The sequence below is a fragment of the Oncorhynchus mykiss genome, chromosome 9 (assembly GCF_057628025.1).
Source record: "Oncorhynchus mykiss isolate SJ-2025 chromosome 9, ASM5762802v1, whole genome shotgun sequence".
NCBI classification, from domain to species: domain Eukaryota; kingdom Metazoa; phylum Chordata; class Actinopteri; order Salmoniformes; family Salmonidae; genus Oncorhynchus; species Oncorhynchus mykiss.
The window spans coordinates 1,583,522-1,603,044 of NC_143030.1; the positions used below are offsets into that span (position 1 = coordinate 1,583,522).

At 43.4% G+C, this 19,523-nt stretch overlaps 1 protein-coding gene across 5 annotated transcripts; it reads right to left on the bottom strand.

Annotated features, from left to right (window-relative positions):
- LOC110510451 (butyrophilin subfamily 1 member A1) lies at positions 1–19,444 on the bottom strand. Of its 5 annotated transcripts, XM_090183258.1 has the most exons (9): positions 19,144–19,444; positions 14,699–15,046; positions 11,424–11,708; positions 11,130–11,240; positions 8,037–8,063; positions 7,417–7,432; positions 7,286–7,310; positions 6,997–7,014; positions 1–6,463 (listed from the first exon to the last, which is right to left on the bottom strand). In XM_090183258.1, the coding sequence occupies exons 1-9, from the start codon at positions 19,214–19,216 to the stop codon at positions 6,302–6,304; spliced, it is 1,065 nt and encodes a 354-aa protein (XP_090039384.1). In that variant the 5' UTR covers positions 19,217–19,444; the 3' UTR covers positions 1–6,301. The 5 variants fall into 5 exon arrangements, 4 of the variants coding, with proteins under 4 accessions (XP_090039384.1, XP_090039385.1, XP_036842926.1 ...); XM_090183259.1 differs by lacking the exon at positions 8,037–8,063 and having other exon boundaries at positions 19,144–19,430; XM_036987031.2 differs by lacking the exon at positions 8,037–8,063 and having other exon boundaries at positions 1–617; positions 7,286–7,312; positions 19,144–19,430.
- Positions 19,445–19,523: the final 79 nt, after the last annotated feature.

The window sequence follows — 19,523 nt, forward strand, 5'->3', positions numbered from 1 at the left end:
TTAAAAAAAAACAGTTTTATTACAATGTTGGTGGCTCTTAAAAGAGCCTTTGTTTGTGCATAGTGTAGTCTATGAGGTGTTGCCAGGGAGTAGGAGAGGAAGGTGTCCCGCGCACAGATGGTCTCCCGGGCAACGCTGTTGGCCCCCATCCTGGCAACATCCTGTAGAGCAGCAGACCTTTCCTCGTGGCGGCGAGCTGCTGGTCCCCTCCTGGTCCATGTGTCTATCCTCATGAAGTTATGGAGGACACAGGTAGCCTTCACACATGCCTCTGTGTTAGCAGGGTGGACCCCTGGTCCTCTGTGTTAGCAGGGTGGACCCCTGGTCCTCTGTGTTAGCAGGGTGGACCCCTGGTCCTCTGTGTTAGCAGGGTGGACCCCTGGTCATCTGTGTTAGCAGGGTGGACCCCTGGTCCTCTGTGTTAGCAGGGTGGACCCCTGGTCCTCTGTGTTAGCAGGGTGGACCCCTGGTCCTCTGTGTTAGCAGGGTGGACCCCTGGTCCTCTGTGTTAGCAGGGTGGATCCCTGGTCCTCTGTTAGCAGGGTGGATCCCTGGTCCTCTGTGTTAGCAGGGTGGATCCCTGGTCCTCTGTGTTAGCAGGGTGGACCCCTGGTCCTCTGTGTTAGTAGAGGATAGCATTATGAAGGATAGCATCACTAATGAATATGTAAATCACAGTAGCATCAGTAACCATTATGAAGGATAGCATCACTAATGAATATGTAAATAACAGTAGCATCAGTAACCATTATGAAGGACAGCATCACTAATGAATATGTAAATAACAGTAGCATCAGTAACCATTATGAAGGACAGCATCACTAATGAATATGTAAATAACAGTTGCATCAGTAACCATTATGAAGGACAGCATCACTAATGAATATGTAAATAACAGTAGCATCAGTAACCATTATGAAGGACAGCATCACTAATGAATATGTAAATAACAGTAGCATCAGTAACCATTATGAAGGATAGCATCACTAATGAATATGTAAATAACAGTAGCATCAGTAACCATTATGAAGGACAGCATCACTAATGAATATGTAAATCACAGTAGCATCAGTAACCATTATGAAGGATAGCATCACTAATGAATATGTAAATAACAGTAGCATCAGTAACCATTATGAAGGACAGCATCACTAATGAATATGTAAATAACAGTAGCATCAGTAACCATTATGAAGGACAGCATCACTAATGAATATGTAAATAACAGTTGCATCAGTAACCATTATGAAGGACAGCATCACTAATGAATATGTAAATAACAGTAGCATCAGTAACCATTATGAAGGACAGCATCACTAATGAATATGTAAATAACAGTAGCATCAGTAACCATTATGAAGGATAGCATCACTAATGAATATGTAAATAACAGTAGCATCAGTAACCATTATGAAGGACAGCATCACTAATGAATATGTATATACTATAACCATCAGTAACCATTATGAAGGATAGCATCACTAATGAATATGTAAATAACAGTAGCATCAGTAACCATTATGAAGGACAGCATCACTAATGAATATGTAAATAACAGTAGCATCAGTAACCATTATGAAGGACAGCATCACTAATAAATATGTAAATAACAGTAGCATCAGTAACCATTATGAAGGATAGCATCACTAATGAATATGTAAATAACAGTAGCATCAGTAACCATTATGAAGGACAGCATCACTAATGAATATGTAAATAACAGTAGCATCAGTAACCATTATGAAGGACAGCATCACTAATGAATATGTAAATAACAGTAGCATCAGTAACCATTATGAAGGACAGCATCACTAATGAATATGTAAATAACAGTAGCATCAGTAACCATTATGAAGGACAGCATCATAGCATCACTAATGAATATGTAAATACTATAACCATCAGTAACCTCAAAGATGTCATCAATACACATTTCATGTGAATTAATCCCATAAAGAATGTTTTCTAGTGTAGCCTATGGAACATTGTGTTACAATGCTATTTGTTATTGATCTGATCTACTAATAGATGCAATCGATATGTATTGATATACATGATATATTTATCGATCGATAATAACGTCAGGATTCTAAAACTGCTTGACAATATTTACCTTCGACAAATGGCGAGACGTTCAGCTGGACAAACAGCTCTCAATGCAAGGTCCCATCCTGACAGGCATCACCCTCTATCTAGTGTAGAGGAGCCATCACCCTCTATCTAGTGTAGAGGAGCCATCACCCTCTATCTAGTGTAGAGGAGCCATCACCCTCTATCTAGTGTCGAGGAGGCATCACCCTCTATCTAGTGTAGAGGAGCCATCACCCTCTATCTAGTGTAGAGGAGCCATCACCCTCTATCTAGTGTAGAGGAGCCATCACCCTCTATCTAGTGTAGAGGAGCCATCACCCTCTATCTAGTGTAGAGGAGCCATCACCCTCTATCTAGTGTAGAGGAGCCATCACCCTCTATCTAGTGTAGAGGAGCCATCACCCTCTATCTAGTGTAGAGGAGCCATCACCCTCTATCTAGTGTAGAGGAGCCATCACCCTCTATCTAGTGTAGAGGAGCCATCACCCTCTATCTAGTGTAGAGGAGCCATCACCCTCTATCTAGTGTAGAGGAGCCATCACCCTCTATCTTCGACTCTCTGGGTGAAAACTCAACACCAGACACTTTGCTGATTCCAGCCGTCAGTCGTTACTATGGCAATTTAAAATGGCGCTGACCATAGCTCAAATAAACCTTGTTGATGATCAACATACTAAATGTAGAGATGTTTTTACCTTAAATGAACATGGTCATTATTAGTGGATTAAATACATCAAGGCCTTCTGCTTGTAACTGTACATACTGACGGGTTATTTTAGACCCTGTTGATTTAAAACCAGTCAGTTATCCAATAGTAATACATTCAACATGCATCAATCCACTGAACCTGTTGACCAATCAGCATCAATCCACTGAACCTGTTGACCAATCAGCATCAATCCACTGCACCTGTTGACCAATCAGCATCAATCCACTGAACCTGTTGACCAATCATCATTAATACACTGAACCTGTTGACCAATCAGCATCAATCCACTGAACCTGTTGACCAATCATCATCAATCCCCTGAACCTGTTGACCAATCAGCATCAAGCCACTGAACCTGTTGACCAATCAGCATCAATCCACTGAACCTGTTGACCAATCATCATCAATCCCCTGAACCTGTTGACCAATCAGCATCAATCCACTGAACCTGTTGACCAATCATCATCAATCCACTGAACCTGTTGACCAATCATCATCAATCCACTGAACCTGTTGACCAATCATCATTAATACACTGAACCTGTTGACCAATCAGCATCAATCCACTGAACCTGTTGACCAATCATCATCAATCCACTGAACCTGTTGACCAATCAGCATCAATCCACTGAACCTGTTGACCAATCATCATCAATCCCCTGAACCTGTTGACCAATCTCTCCATAGCTCTATATAACAGACTGATGACCTGTCTCCATAGCTCTATATAACAGACTGATGACCTGTCTCCATAGCTCTATATAACAGACTAATGACCTGTCTCCATAACTCTATATAACAGACTGATGACCTGTCTCCATAGCTCTCTATAACAGACTGATGACCTGTCTCCATAGCTCTATATAACAGACTGATGACCTGTCTCCATAGCTCTATATAACAGACTGATGACATGTCTCCATAGCTCTATATAACAGACTAATGACCTGTCTCCATAACTCTATATAAGAGACTGATGACCTGTCTCCTGATGATTGTCTCCGTAGCTGATAGAAACAGAAGGAATATCCTCCCCAATGACACTACTAATAAGTGTCCTGATGAGGAAGAGACGTCTCCATTGTCCCTGAACAGCTTGAAGTGTTCAGTCAGAATGACAGAGACACTTTGTTCCCACCAGTCACATGTTCAATAATGATGACATCATAACAAGACCGGTTAATGACAGGGCCACTAGTCACATGTTCAATAAGATGTTCTGTTAACTTCAACAATACTGAACTGTTCTTGTTCTGCCGATGATATGTTGGAACCCATTATCAAGGAGACCTACAGTAGTTCAACACAGTGTAGACAGTTCAACAAACAGGTTACTGTCTCTATAGCTCTATATAAACAGACTGATGACCTGTCTCCATTATCAAGGAGACCTACAGTAGATCAACACAGTGTAGATAGTAACCTGTTCGTTGAACGCCAGTGAGTCTAAGAACAAAACCTGATACCTGGAGGACAATGTCTCTACCACAGGTCACCAAGGAAACAGTAACACTACCTATAATGTCTCTACCACAGGTCACCAAGGAAACAGTAACACTACCTATAATGTCTCTACCACTACCTATAATGTCTCTACCACAGGTCACCAAGGAAACAGTAACACAACCTACAATGTCTCTACCACAGGTCACCAAGGAAACAGTAACACTACCTATAATGTCTCTACCACAGGTCACCAAGGAAACAGTGACACTACCTACAATGTCTCTACCACAGGTCACAAAGGAAACAGTAACACTACCTATAATGTCTCTACCACTACCTATAATGTCTCTACCACAGGTCACCAAGGAAACAGTAACACAACCTACAATGTCTCTACCACAGGTCACCAAGGAAACAGTAACACTACCTATAATGTCTCTACCACAGGTCACCAAGGAAACAGTGACACTACCTACAATGTCTCTACCACAGGTCACCAAGGAAACAGTAACACTACCTATAATGTCTCTACCACTACCTATAATGTCTCTACCATAGGTCACCAAGGAAACAGTAACACTACCTATAATGTCTCTACCACAGGTCACCAAGGAAACAGTAACACTACCTATAATGTCTCTACCACAGGTCACCAAGGAAACAGTAACACTACCTATAATGTCTCTACCACAGGTCACCAAGGAAACAGTAACACGACCTACAATGTCTCTACCACAGGTCACCAAGGAAACAGTAACACTACCTATAATGTCTCTACCACAGGTCACCAAGGAAACAGTGACACTACCTACAATGTCTCTACCACAGGTTACCAAGGAAACAGTGACACTACCTAGTAACATTCAATAATGTTAAAATATTACACTGGAGTTACGTTCTGACACAATGATGTCCTAGTTTAGTAAAACAAGAAATCATCAATACATGGAAAATACCATTCAACTGTATATACATGATCAATATATAACATAGTGGGTCTGGAATTATAGACACCCTTGATAAAGATAATAATGACTGTATAAAATACATCAATATATAATATACAGTGGGTCTGGAATTATAGACACCCCTGATAAAGATAATAATGACTGTATAAATACATCAATATATAATATACAGTGGGGTCTGGAATTATAGACACCCCTGATAAAGATAATAATGACTGTATAAATACATCAATATATAATATACAGTGGGGTCTGGAATTATAGACACCCCTGATAAAGATAATAATGACTGTATAAATACATCAATATATAATATACAGTGGGGTCTGGAATTATAGACACCCTTGATAAAGATAATAATGACTGTATAAATACATCAATATATAATATACAGTGGGGTCTGGAATTATAGACACCCCTGATAAAGATCATAATGACTGTATTAAATACATCAATATATAATATACAGTGGGTCTGGAATTATAGACACCCCTGATAAAGATCATAATGACTGTATAAATACATCAATATATAATATACAGTGGGGTCTGGAATTATAGACACCCTTGATAAAGATAATAATGACTGTATTAAATACATCAATATATAATATACAGTGAGGTCTGTAATTATAGACACCCTTGATAAAGATAATAATTACTGTATAAATACATCATTCAAATACTGAGCTCTTGATCTGATTAAAATATTTTGTTGTAAGTAATATTTATTTTCTCAAAAAGGGTAGAGGTCTAAATTATTGACAACCCTAAAGATTCAGGAATTCATAGCAAATACAACACAAAACAGAAGCTGACAGGTTGAAGCTACAATAGAAGCTGACAGGTTGAAGCTACAATAGAAGCTGACAGGTTGAAACTACAACAGAAGCTGACAGGTTGAAGCTACAATAGAAGCTGACAGGTTGAAGCTACAATAGAAGCTGACAGGTTGAAGCTACAATAGAAGCTGACAGGTTGAAACTACAACAGAAGCTGACAGGTTGAAGCTACAATAGAAGCTGACAGGTTGAAGCTACAATAGAAGCTGACAGGTTGAAGCTACAATAGAAGCGGACAGGTTGAAGCTACAATAGAAGCGGACAAGTTGCAGCTACAATAGAAGCTGATAGGTTGAAGCTACAATAGAAGCTGACAGGTTGAAGCTGACAGGTTGAAGATGACAGGTTGAAGCTGACAGGTTGAAGCTGACAGGTTGAAGCTGCCAGGTTGAAGATGCCAGGTTGAAGCTACAATAGAAGATGACAGGTTGAAGCTACAACAGAAGCTGACAGGTTGAAGCTACAACAGAAGCTGACAGGTTGAAGCTACAACAGAAGCTGACAGGTTGAAGCTACAACAGATGCTGACAGGTTGAAGCTACAACAGAAGCTGACAGGTTGAAGCTACAACAGAAGCTGACAGGTTGAAGCTACAACAGAAGCTGACAGGTTGAAGCTACAACAGAAGCTGACAGGTTGAAGCTACAACAGAAGCTGACAGGTTGAAGCTACAATAGAAGCTGACAGGTTGAAGCTACAATAGAAGCTGACAGGTTGAAGCTACGATAGAAGCTGACAGGTTGAAGCTACGATAGAAGCTGACAGGTTGAAGCTACGATAGAAGCTGACAGGTTGAAGCTAAAACTTAATCTCCATCTCAGGAGCAGACTTCCCTCCATCTCTTCAACCCTCTAAATATTTAAAGGATGATTCAGAATGTAGGAACGTGACTATTATTACTAGAATATGAAGTTGGAGACGGACTTTCACACACAACTCACCCATCTCACTTCTGGCCCCTGTAGACAGAGGACATAGAATATAAAACATGATGTATTATGGGTAGTAGAACATGAAGACAGACTACATCCTTTCTATTCTGACCTCTGTAGACAGAAGATAAAACATGATGTATTATGGGTACTAGAATATGAAGACAGACTACATCCTCTCTATTCTGACCTCCTCTGTAGACAGTAGATAAAACATGATGTATTATGGGTAATTTCCTCTCTTTCCTTTGATAATGTTGAAAATTACATGAATATAGTAAACAGAGACAACACTTACCCAGCTGGTCTTCATCTTCACCTTCCTCTGGGGGGGGGGGGGGGGGGGGGGGATATATGAATTTATGTTGAAACCAGACAGACACAGACAGACAGGTAGACAGAAAGAAAGACAGACAGACAGGAACTTACCGGAAAAAATATCTGACTGTAAGAAATAAAAAAAGAGATAGTCAGTTAGGAGACATGAAAATCATCATGTTATTATCTAACCCTGCTGGTTCCTCCTCAGAGCCTGGTTCCTCTCTACCCAGTACAGCCAGTAGAGGACTGGTCACCCCTCAGAGCCTGGTTCCTCTCTACCCAGTACAGCCAGTAGAGGACTGGTCACCCCTCAGAGCCTGGTTCCTCTGGTCTACCCAGTACAGTCAGTAGAGGACTGGTCACCCCTCAGAGCCTGGTTCCTCTCTACCCAGTACAGCCAGTAGAGGACTGGTCACCCCTCAGAGCCTGGTTCCTCTCTACCCAGTACAGCCAGTAGAGGACTGGTCACCCCTCAGACCCTGGTTCCTCTCTACCCAGTACAGCCAGTAGAGGACTGGTCACCCCTCAGAGCCTGGTTCCTCTCTACCCAGTACAGCCAGTAGAGGACTGGTCACCCCTCAGAGCCTGGTTCCTCTCTACCCAGTACAGCCAGTAGAGGACTGGTCACCCCTCAGAGCCTGGTTCCTCTCTACCCAGTACAGTCAGTAGAGGACTGGCCACCCCTCAACAGTATTATAGTAATAATAACAAGACAACAGTCCACTTACTTTTTTCAGATATCGTTTGATTCTTTTCTGTAGACAAAAGAAAACAAACGTATAAAAACAATGAGGTCTGTGATTAACAGTTGACCCATCAGTATTATAGTAATAAACCATGAGGTCTGTGATTAACAGTTGACCCATCAGTATTCTAGTAATAAACCACGAGGTCTGTGATTAACAGTTGACCCATCAGTATTCTAGTAATAAACCACGAGGTCTGTGATTAACAGTTGACCCATCAGTATTATAGTAATAAACCATGAGGTCTGTGATTAACAGTTGACCCATCAGTATTATAGTAATAAACCATGAGGTCTGTGATTAACAGTTGACCCATCAGTATTATAGTAATAAACCATGAGGTCTGTGATTAACAGTTGACCCATCAGTATTATAGTAATAAACCATGAGGTCTGTGATTAACAGTTGACCCATCAGTATTATAGTATTAAACCATGAGGTCTGTGATTAACAGTTGACCCATCAGTATTATAGTAATAAACCACGAGGTCTGTGATTAACAGTTGACCCATCAGTATTATAGTAATAAACCATGAGGTCTGTGATTAACAGTTGACCCATCAGTATTATAGTAATAAACCACAAGGTCTGTGATTAACAGTTGACCCATCAGTATTATAGTGATAAACCACGAGGTCTGTGATTAACAGTTGACCCATCAGTATTATAGTAATAAACCACGAGGTCTGTGATTAACAGTTGACCCATCAGTATTCTAGTAATAAACCACGAGGTCTGTGATTAACAGTTGACCCATCAGTATTATAGTAATAAACCACGAGGTCTGTGATTAACAGTTGACCCATCAGTATTATAGTAATAAACCATGAGGTCTGTGATTAACAGTTGACCCATCAGTATTCTAGTAATAAACCACGAGGTCTGTGATTAACAGTTGACCCATCAGTATTGTATGAGTCATTTCTAGACCTCAAGGACCAGTCAGACATCAGGTTTAAACCTTCAATAATATTCAGTATGTTTAATATTTATGTCACATACACATCCACTAGATCCAAGATGGCTTAGCAGTCAGATGTCTTTGTGCTGTCATGTCCCTTGTATATATATATTTTTCTTCGCATATCTTTTTAAAATATTTTCCTAAACCTCAACATCTAAATACTCTCCTGCAACCCGCCTCACCCAATGTAGTGTGGATCTGCTTTTTTCCCTAAAGTATTTATATTTACTTTGGATCCGGAATCCCTCAACTGAAGCTAGCCAGCTAACTACCAGCTATCAGTTAGCAAACCACTGCCAGCGGTCTTCAGCTAACCTTTAGCTCGGAAAGCTCTCGCCAGTTCGAACGTGACTTTAACCAGAGCATAACTGACCTCTCTCTCTCTCCATATCCCCGGATTCCTATCGCAAACTATGGACATTTTCACCTGGATCTTCGCAACTAGCTAACAGCAATCCTGGATGACCACTCCTGGCAAGCACCAATTCGCCTGAAGCTAGCCCGGCCAGGGCTCATGTGCTACCACCGAAGTATACTCCTGCTACAATATCCGGACCCCTTCTACGTCACGGTACGTGGCACGGAACCCTGCCGATCCTCTATGACTGGAATACCGACATAATCTGCCCGAGGATTCCTCAGGCATGACTTCCGCTGAAGGCCCATTCAGCTAACAGCGGCCTGCTAGCTACCTAGAGCTACTTGGAACCCTACTAATCCACGACACGACTATCGACGTCACCACACGAAGAGGCAAAAACAGACTTGCCTCCATCGCGACATCTTCCAAAGGCCCTTCTGCTAACTTCTAGCTTGCCCTGGCCTGCTAACTGTCTGAATCGCCGTGTCCCCAGCCAGCCCAACCACTCACTGGACCCATATGTTCACTTGGCTACGCATGCCTCTCTCTAATATCAATATGCCTCGTCCATTACTGTCCTGGTTAGTGATTACTGTCTTTTTCACTGTAGAGCCTCTAACTCAATATGTCTTAACCAACCATGTTGTCCCACCTCCTACATATGCGATGACATCACCTGGTTTAAACGTCTCTAGAGAATTTCTCTCTCATATCATTACTCAATGCCTAGGTTTACCTCCAATGTACTCTCATCCTACCATACCTTTGTCTGTACACTATGCCTTGAATCTATGCTATCGTGCCCAGAAACCTGCTCCTTTTACTCTCTGTTCCGAACGTGCTAGACGGCCAGTTTGAATAGCCTTTAGCCGTACCCTTATCCTACTCCTCCTCTGGTGATGTGGAGGTTAAACCAGGTCCTACAGTGCCTAGTTCCACTCCCCCTTCTCGTTTGTTTACTTCTATGACCATAAAAGCGACAGGGTAGCCTAGTGGTTAGAGCGTTGGACTAGTAACCGAAAGGTTGCAAGTTCAAATCCCCGAGCTGACAAGGTACAAATCTGTCGTCTCCATCCCTAACTTTAACATCTTCCGACAAGATAGAACTGCCAAAGGGGGCGGTGTTGCAATCTACTGCAAAGATAGAAAGTTCTGTCCTACTATCCAAGTCTGTACCCAAACAATTTGAGCTTCTTACTTCTAAAAATGCACCTTTCCAGAAGCAAGTCTCTCACTGTTGCCGCCTGCTATAGACCACCCTCGAGGGCCCCCAGCTGTGCCCTCGACACCATATGTGAATTGATTGCCCCCCCATCTATCTTCTGAGCTCGTACAGCCCATCTGTAAGCAGCCAATCTACCTCATCCCCCTGTATTTATTTATCTTGCTCCTGGGCACCCCAGTATCTCTATTTGCACATTCATCTTCAACCATTCCAGTGTTTAATTGCTATATTGTAATTACTTCGCCACCATGGCCTATTTATTGCCTTAACTCCCTAATCTTACCTCATTTGCACACACTATATAGATGTTCAACTTCTTCTTTATGTATGTTTGTTTACATGTGTAACTCTGTGTTGTTGTGTGTCGAACTGCTTTGCTTTGTCTTGGCCAGGTCGCAGTTGCAAATGAGAACTTGTTCTCAACTGGCCTACCTGGTTAAATAAAGGTGAAATAAAAATAAAATATATCTCTGACTCTTAATGATGAGAGATCAAGGACCAGTCAGACATCAAGGTTAAACTCACCTGTATGTTTTCTCCACTTGTAGACACCAGCTGAAGCTGTGAGAACTACAACAGCTAATAGTATTGATAGACCAACAATCAACCCTACTTGTGATTTAGGAAACACGTCATCTGAAACAGAGAAGCCATGTCAAACCATTACAACACTACATATATACTGTACAGGAAGTAAAGCATCATTTATACATACTACTGAACAGACCAATAAGGTCATCCCCTAGGAAACCGTCCTCCACTAACTTGTCTAACTAACTAGAGGTCTCAGGTATTTGGGTTAACCAATGAAGACCTCACCTGAGACATTAATCTCTGTCTCCTTCAGGTGGTTGATCTCCGGCTGTTGAACTCTACAGGTGAACCTGTTGGTGTCAGTCTTGTCCACGGTGACATGTCGTCTCACAGTGTAGCGGCCCTCTGAGTCTCTGTGTCTCTCTGGAGGTCCATCAGCAGGGAGGATGGTTCCAGAACTGTCCAGCCACTCCATCTCAGGTTCAGGAAACCAGCCTCCAGACTCACACTTCAGGACCACCCCCCAGTCTTTAGTTCCATCAATAGAGATCACTGGCTGAGATACAGCACCTACAGATAAAACAGAGATCACTGGCTGAGATACAACAGAGTATTAACAGAACCCTGCAGCACTCCAGTATTAACAGAACCCTGCAGCACTCCAACATTACCATGTCATCAACCTGAATACATTGTGATGTAACACTGAGATAATCATTAAACCAGCAACAGCTTTACTTGAATGACATCAATAATTCACTGTGCCAAAAGCCTTGGACAAATCAATGAGCAAAGCAGCACAATGCTGTTGACTATACAAAACATTCTCTACAGCATGTATCACTTTCAGTACATAGTAACTACTGTGAGTCAACAGTAGGTAGTAGGAATATTGGGACACAGACAGTGTGACAGTGTGGGAGGTTTGGATGTGTGAGGAGTGTGTTGTAAAGGCTGTGTGCTGAGCAGCTGAATACATGATGAGGGAGGAAGACCAGCCGAATACATGATCTCTAACAGAGGAAGGAATGATGAGGGAGGAAGACCAGCTGAATACATGATGAGGGAGGAAGACCAGCTGAATACATGATGAGGGAGGAAGACCAGCTGAATACATGATCTATAACAGAGGAAGGAATGATGAGGGAGGAAGACCAGCTGAATACATGATGAGGGAGGAAGACCAGCTGAATACATGATGAGGGAGGAAGACCAGCTGAATACATGATCTATAACAGAGGAAGGACTGATGAGGGAGGAAGACCAGCTGAATACATGATGAGGGAGGAAGACCAGCTGAATACATGATGAGGGAGGAAGACCAGCTGAATACATGATGAGGGAGGAAGACCAGCTGAATACATGATGTATAACAGAGGAAGGAATGATGAGGGAGGAATACCAGCTGAATACATGATGAGGGAGGAAGACCAGCTGAATACATGATGAGGGAGGAAGACCAGCTGAATACATGATGAGGGAGGAAGACCAGCTGAATACATGATGAGGGAGGAAGACCAGCTGAATACATGATGAGGGAGGAAGACCAGCTGAATACATGATCTATAACAGAGGAAGGAATGATGAGGGAGGAAGACCAGCTGAATACATGATGAGGGAGGAAGACCAGCTGAATACATGATGAGGGAGGAAGACCAGCTGAATACATGATGAGGGAGGAAGACCAGCTGAATACATGATGAGGGAGGAAGACCAGCTGAATACATGATGAGGGAGGAAGACTAGCTGAATACATGATGAGGGAGGAAGACTAGCTGAATACATGATGAGGGAGGAAGACCAGCTGAATACATGATGAGGGAGGAAGACCAGCTGAATACATGATCTATAAGAGAGGAAGGAATGATGAGGGAGGAAGACCAGCTGAATACATGATGAGGGAGGAAGACCAGCTGAATACATGATCTATAAGAGAGGAAGGAATGATGAGGGATGAAGACCAGCTGAATACATGATGAGGGAGGAAGACCAGCTGAATACATGATGAGGGAGGAAGACCAGCTGAATACATGATGAGGGAGGAAGACCAGCTGAATACATGATCTATAACAGAGGAAGGAATGATGAGGGAGGAAGACCAGCTGAATACATGATGAGGGAGGAAGACCAGCTGAATACATGATGAGGGAGGAAGACCAGCTGAATACATGATCTATAACAGAGGAAGGAATGATGAGGGAGGAAGACCAGCTGAATACATGATGAGGGAGGAAGACCAGCTGAATACATGATGAGGGAGGAAGATCAGCTGAATACATGATCTATAACAGAGGACGGAATGATAAGGGAGGAAGACCAGCTGAATACATGATGAGGGAGGAAGACCAGCTGAATACATGATGAGGGAGGAAGACCAGCTGAATACATGATGAGGGAGGAAGACCAGCTGAATACATGATGAGGGAGGAAGACCAGCTGAATACATGATGTATAACAGAGGAAGGAATGATGAGGGAGGAATACCAGCTGAATACATGATGAGGGAGGAAGACCAGCTGAATACATGATGAGGGAGGAAGACCAGCTGAATACATGATGAGGGAGGAAGACCAGCTGAATACATGATGAGGGAGGAAGACCAGCTGAATACATGATGAGGGAGGAAGACCAGCTGAATACATGATCTATAACAGAGGAAGGAATGATGAGGGAGGAAGACCAGCTGAATACATGATGAGGGAGGAAGACCAGCTGAATACATGATGAGGGAGGAAGACCAGCTGAATACATGATGAGGGAGGAAGACCAGCTGAATACATGATGAGGGAGGAAGACCAGCTGAATACATGATGAGGGAGGAAGACTAGCTGAATACATGATGAGGGAGGAAGACTAGCTGAATACATGATGAGGGAGGAAGACCAGCTGAATACATGATGAGGGAGGAAGACCAGCTGAATACATGATCTATAAGAGAGGAAGGAATGATGAGGGAGGAAGACCAGCTGAATACATGATGAGGGAGGAAGACCAGCTGAATACATGATCTATAAGAGAGGAAGGAATGATGAGGGATGAAGACCAGCTGAATACATGATGAGGGAGGAAGACCAGCTGAATACATGATGAGGGAGGAAGACCAGCTGAATACATGATGAGGGAGGAAGACCAGCTGAATACATGATCTATAACAGAGGAAGGAATGATGAGGGAGGAAGACCAGCTGAATACATGATGAGGGAGGAAGACCAGCTGAATACATGATGAGGGAGGAAGACCAGCTGAATACATGATCTATAACAGAGGAAGGAATGATGAGGGAGGAAGACCAGCTGAATACATGATGAGGGAGGAAGACCAGCTGAATACATGATGAGGGAGGAAGATCAGCTGAATACATGATCTATAACAGAGGACGGAATGATAAGGGAGGAAGACCAGCTGAATACATGATGAGGGAGGAAGACCAGCTGAATACATGATCTATAACAGAGGAAGGAATGATGAGGGAGGAAGACATGTTGATATTTTAGCAGCCAATCATTTAGCCAGATTTACTAATACAACCTCTGATCACATCTCCAGTATTCATGACTCACCAACAAAGAGTTGAACGGTGGTGTCCTTCATCAGTGTTGGAATGAAGCACCTGTAGCCTCCAGCATCAGAGAGAGTAACTCTGGTCAGCTTTAAGGAGACGTTGCCGTTCTTCAGTTTTTCATGAAACATTGATGTCCTTCCCCTGTAGGATGGAAACTGGTCCACATAGGAGTTTCGACCGTCAAGGTAAAGGTGGACCTTTTCTGTTTTCAGGTTCAATCTGGTCCACTGCACTGTCATGTCCTCAGCACTGACACTGGGTTTCAGGGAACATGGTAGAATGATGTCATCACCAGCTAAGGCAACGACTCGGTCAGCCGAACCAACAACCTGAACCTCAGACGACCCTGGAGAAAAACAAAGGACACACAGTCAAAGACAACTGGTAACTAACTTCCTGTTGCTCCATGGATTCTGGCCATATCAATGGACAAAGACCTTAATCACATGACACCATTCATTCCTATGTGAAGACTCAATAGCATTAAAGCTAAATATAGTCATTTAAGATGGCGTCTCATGACATTAATTCCTATGTGAATTGAAGCCAACTGAAGTCAGTTAAGATGGCGTCTCATGTGGGAGATTTATGTAGACAGTTTGAACTACTCAAGGAAGTGACATTGCAGGCTAGCTCAGTGCTGCCCCCTCTTATTAAGTACCTGAAGTTGAAGGCTAAACAGGGTACTGCAGGCTGTCATTAGCAACTATACACCGAGTTAACAAAACATTATGAACACCTGCTCTTTTCATCACAGACTGACCAGGTGAATCCAGGTTGCATGCAGTTTAAAAACCCTTGGACACCGTCTACCATTCCGCAATATGTTCAGCCCTCAGAGACAGTGCATTGTCCCACACCCCTCATCCCAGACAGTGCATTGTCCCACACCCCTCATCCCAGACAGTGCATTGTCCCAGACCCCTCATCCCAGAGAGTACATTGTCCCACACCCCTCATCCCAGAGAGTACATTGTCCCACACCCCTCAGAGACAGTACAATGTCCCACACCCCTCATCCCAGAGAGTACATTGTCCCACACCCCTCAGAGACAGTACATTGTCCCAGACCACTCATCCCAGACAGTGCATTGTCCCAGACTCCTCATCCCAGACCTACACACACCCCTCATCCCAGACAATGCATTGTCCCAGACCCCTCATCCCTGACAGTGCATTGTCCCAGACCCCTCATCCCAGACAGTGCGTTGTCCCAGACCCCTCATCCCAGACCTACACACACCCCTCATCCCAGACAGTGCATTGTCCCAGACCCCTCATCCCAGAGAGTACATTGTCCCACACCCCTCATCCCAGAGAGTACATTGTCCCACACCCCTCATCCCAGAGAGTACATTGTCCCACACCCCTCATCCCAGAGAGTACATTGTCCCACACCCCTCATCCCAGAGAGTACATTGTCCCACACCCCTCATCCCAGAGAGTACATTGTCCCACGCCCCTCATCCCAGAGAGTACATTGTCCCACGCCCCTCATCCCAGAGAGTACATTGTCCCACACCCCTCATCCCAGAGAGTACATTGTCCCACACCCCTCATCCCAGAGTACATTGTCCCAGACAGTGCATTGTCCCACACCCCTCATCCCAGACAGTACATTGTCCCACACAGTACATTGTCCTAGACCCCTCAGAGACAGTACATTGTCCCACACAGTACATTGTCCCAGACCCCTCATCAGAGACAGTACATTGTCCCAGACCACTCATCCCAGACAGTACATTGTCCCAGACCCCTTCCCAGACAGTACATTGTCCCACTCAGTACATTGTCCCAGACCCCTCATCAGAGACAGTACATTGTCCCACACCCCTCATCCCAGAGTACATTGTCCCAGACAGTGCATTGTCCCACACCCCTCATCCCAGACAGTACATTGTCCCACACAGTACATTGTCCCAGACCCCTCAGAGACAGTACATTGTCCCAGACCCCTCATCAGAGACAGTACATTGTCTCAGACCACTCATCCCAGACAGTACATTGTCCCAGACCCCTTCCCAGACAGTACATTGTCCCACTCAGTACATTGTCCCAGACCCCTCATCAGAGACAGTACATTGTCCCACACCCCTCATCCCAGAGAGTACATTGTCCCACACCCCTCATCCCAGAGAGTACATTGTCCCACACCCCTCATCCCAGAGAGTACATTGTCCCACACCCCTCATCCCAGAGAGTACATTGTCCCACACCCCTCATCCCAAGGCTCAGAGCGAGTGAAGTTTGAAACGCTATTAGCGCACGCTAACTAGCCAGCCATTTCACTCGGTCACACCAGCCTCATCTCGGGAGTTGATAGGGTTTAAGACCTATCTCTATAGACATTGCCCTAATCTATAATGGTACTGATATGAAGATGAATCCTCTACCTCTATAGTCATTACCCTAATCTATAATGGTACTGATATAAAGATGAATCCTCTACCTCTATAGTCATTACCATGATCTTAACACTCACTAAATGATACTTAACCTTACCATAACCCTTGTTCCCAAATCTAACCTGTATTATTTCAACCTGGTGAGTCTACTCATCCTTAGCTTCAGCCATATTTATGACCAAAGAGAAGACGTTTTACCATCTGAATTATTTGTCTCTCTTCAAGGCAAATCGTAAAACGCGCCAAGGTAAAAATCAGTTTCAGGTTGGATTTTCGATGGATATTCGCGCTTTTAAACCACTTGAGCCACAGACTCCAAAATAAGTGTCATGCTGTTGGAAAAATTGCACACAACATTGCACAGGTCTTATTTTCACGATTTGGACATTCACTTTGCAAAGCTAATAAACATGTGGAAATGTGAGCAGCATTTTGTACTCATGGTTGAATTAGTTAGGGAGCGTAAAACAAATTACAAACTTTTTTTTTTACATTTTAATTTCAATAGCTCCTTGTTCATGTGACCTACTGACCTCAAACAATGTGCCCTTAGTGGGCGCCTGATGGAGGCCTCCTTGTGCACCTGGTGACCCGCCCGCTTTTATCCGCTCAGAGACTAAGTCCCCAACCCTCCACAGCCTGAGTGCTGCCCCCAACCCTGAGTCACGCCCGGTGGCATCAGAGGCTTTTCTGTCTTGCAGAGTGCTAACCTTTAGCTGATTTGTTTTACACCCAATCAACATCAAGTGCACAATATTTATAGGCTTGAGAACTAAAAATCGTAGTATCAACCGGGTGTCGGAACAACAGAAAATAATCACCCCTTTCTTTTTTTTCTTTACCCCTTTTTTTCCTCCCCAATTTCATGATGTCCCATTGGAGGTTACAGTCTTGTCTCACGGCAGCAACTCCCGGGAGAGGTGAAAGTCGAGAGCCGTGCGTCCTCCGAAACACAACCCAACCGCACTGCTTCTTGACACAATGTGTCAGAGGAAACACAGGAGTCGCACGGGCGAGATATCCCTGCCGGCCAAACCCTCCCTAAAGTGGACGACACTGGCCCAATTGTGCACCGCCCCATGAGCCTCGCGGTCACGGCCAGCTGTGACAGAGCCTGGGCTCAAACCCAGAATCTCTGGTGGCACAGCTAGCACTGCGATGCAGTGTGCCCCCCAGGAGGCCCATAATCACCCCTTTCAATCATTTGCTTGCCCTTGTTTGAAGTCAGTAGGTCACATGACCAAGGAGCTATTGAAATTTCAATGTATGTGTAAAATCGTGTGAGATTAAAATGGACAAACTAAAGGGTGTGCAATATATAAGGGTAGTCAGTAGACAATCTGAACCTTGTTTGAGGTCAGTAGGTCACATGACCAAGGACCTATTGAAATTCAAACATTTAAATAATTAAACAAATTGTGATATGTAAATCGACAAAAAGTGTTTGCATTGTGTGCCTCTGCCATCGGGTTAGCTAGAACCAGGTTTGACATTTTTAGGAGTAATGGAAGCTATTGAAATTAGAAAAATGTGATTTGTCACTATGTTGACGGTCCCTAACTGCTGTTGGTGGAGTAAGGAAAACTATAGACAGATATCCGTCGAATATACCTGAATCTGTCTCCTCTTTCTAGTCATAAACATGGCTACACTTCCTTCAGCCCAACAATTTAACATCCTCTACTTTATGTATCATCACGTCGATACAGCTACGATTTTCGTAACAAGTTAGGAGAGCATTTTCGCTAACACTTTACCTAAACTTAACTAATTCTCCTAACCTACATCGTAAATTCTCCTAACATGCTAGGAAAAAGTCACTGTTGTATCGAAGTATCGTGAAAACAGTGTTTCTACCCTACAGCACCACCACCACACCCAAACTGTCCTGTCTGATCAGACGAAAAGACATCTACAATTCCTGCACTCGGTTTTGATCTTGCACTTGAATTCTCCCCGTTTCTTTCTTGTTAATATTATGTTCAGATAATAAAATAGCCTACAGGCTAAATAATGAAGGAATAATGTTGTGTCCTACCTGTCGTTATCAATGATACACTGATGAACAGAATCCCAAAACACCAGACCGCCGAGGTCGGAAAGGTCTTCATTTCACGAACAAAACAAGTCTGACTCCAAGGTAAAGCTGTTTGTAACTGGTCAATAAAACTATTAGGAGTTTAGAAAAATAAACCAAAACAGTTGAAAGGCTAATTTGTCAACGAACAGAATGTAACACTGCGTCTGTTCCAGAAATAACGGAGGAAAAAGGGCGGTGGAGTTTCACACTTTACTTTCACTTTCACTTACAGTACTTCTAGTTGCATATCATCTCGCGATATCTAGCTCCATCTAGTGTTCTGATATGGACATTAACTTCATGTCATCTCGCGATATCTAGCTCCATCTAGTGTTCTG

What these genes read in the sequence shown, in the direction of transcription:
- LOC110510451 (XM_090183258.1), bottom strand. Translation starts at nt 19,216, where the DNA reads ATGAAGACCTTTCCGACCTCGGCGGTCTGGTGTTTTGGGATTCTGTTC. An exon ending in GACAGAGATTAATGTCTCAG is followed by an intron (nt 11,241 to 11,423) that starts GTGAGGTCTTCA and finishes TCTCTGTTTCAG; the next exon opens with ATGACGTGTTTCCTAAATCA. An exon ending in CAAGTGGAGAAAACATACAG is followed by an intron (nt 8,064 to 11,129) that starts GTGAGTTTAACC and finishes TTTTGTCTACAG; the next exon opens with AAAAGAATCAAACGATATCT.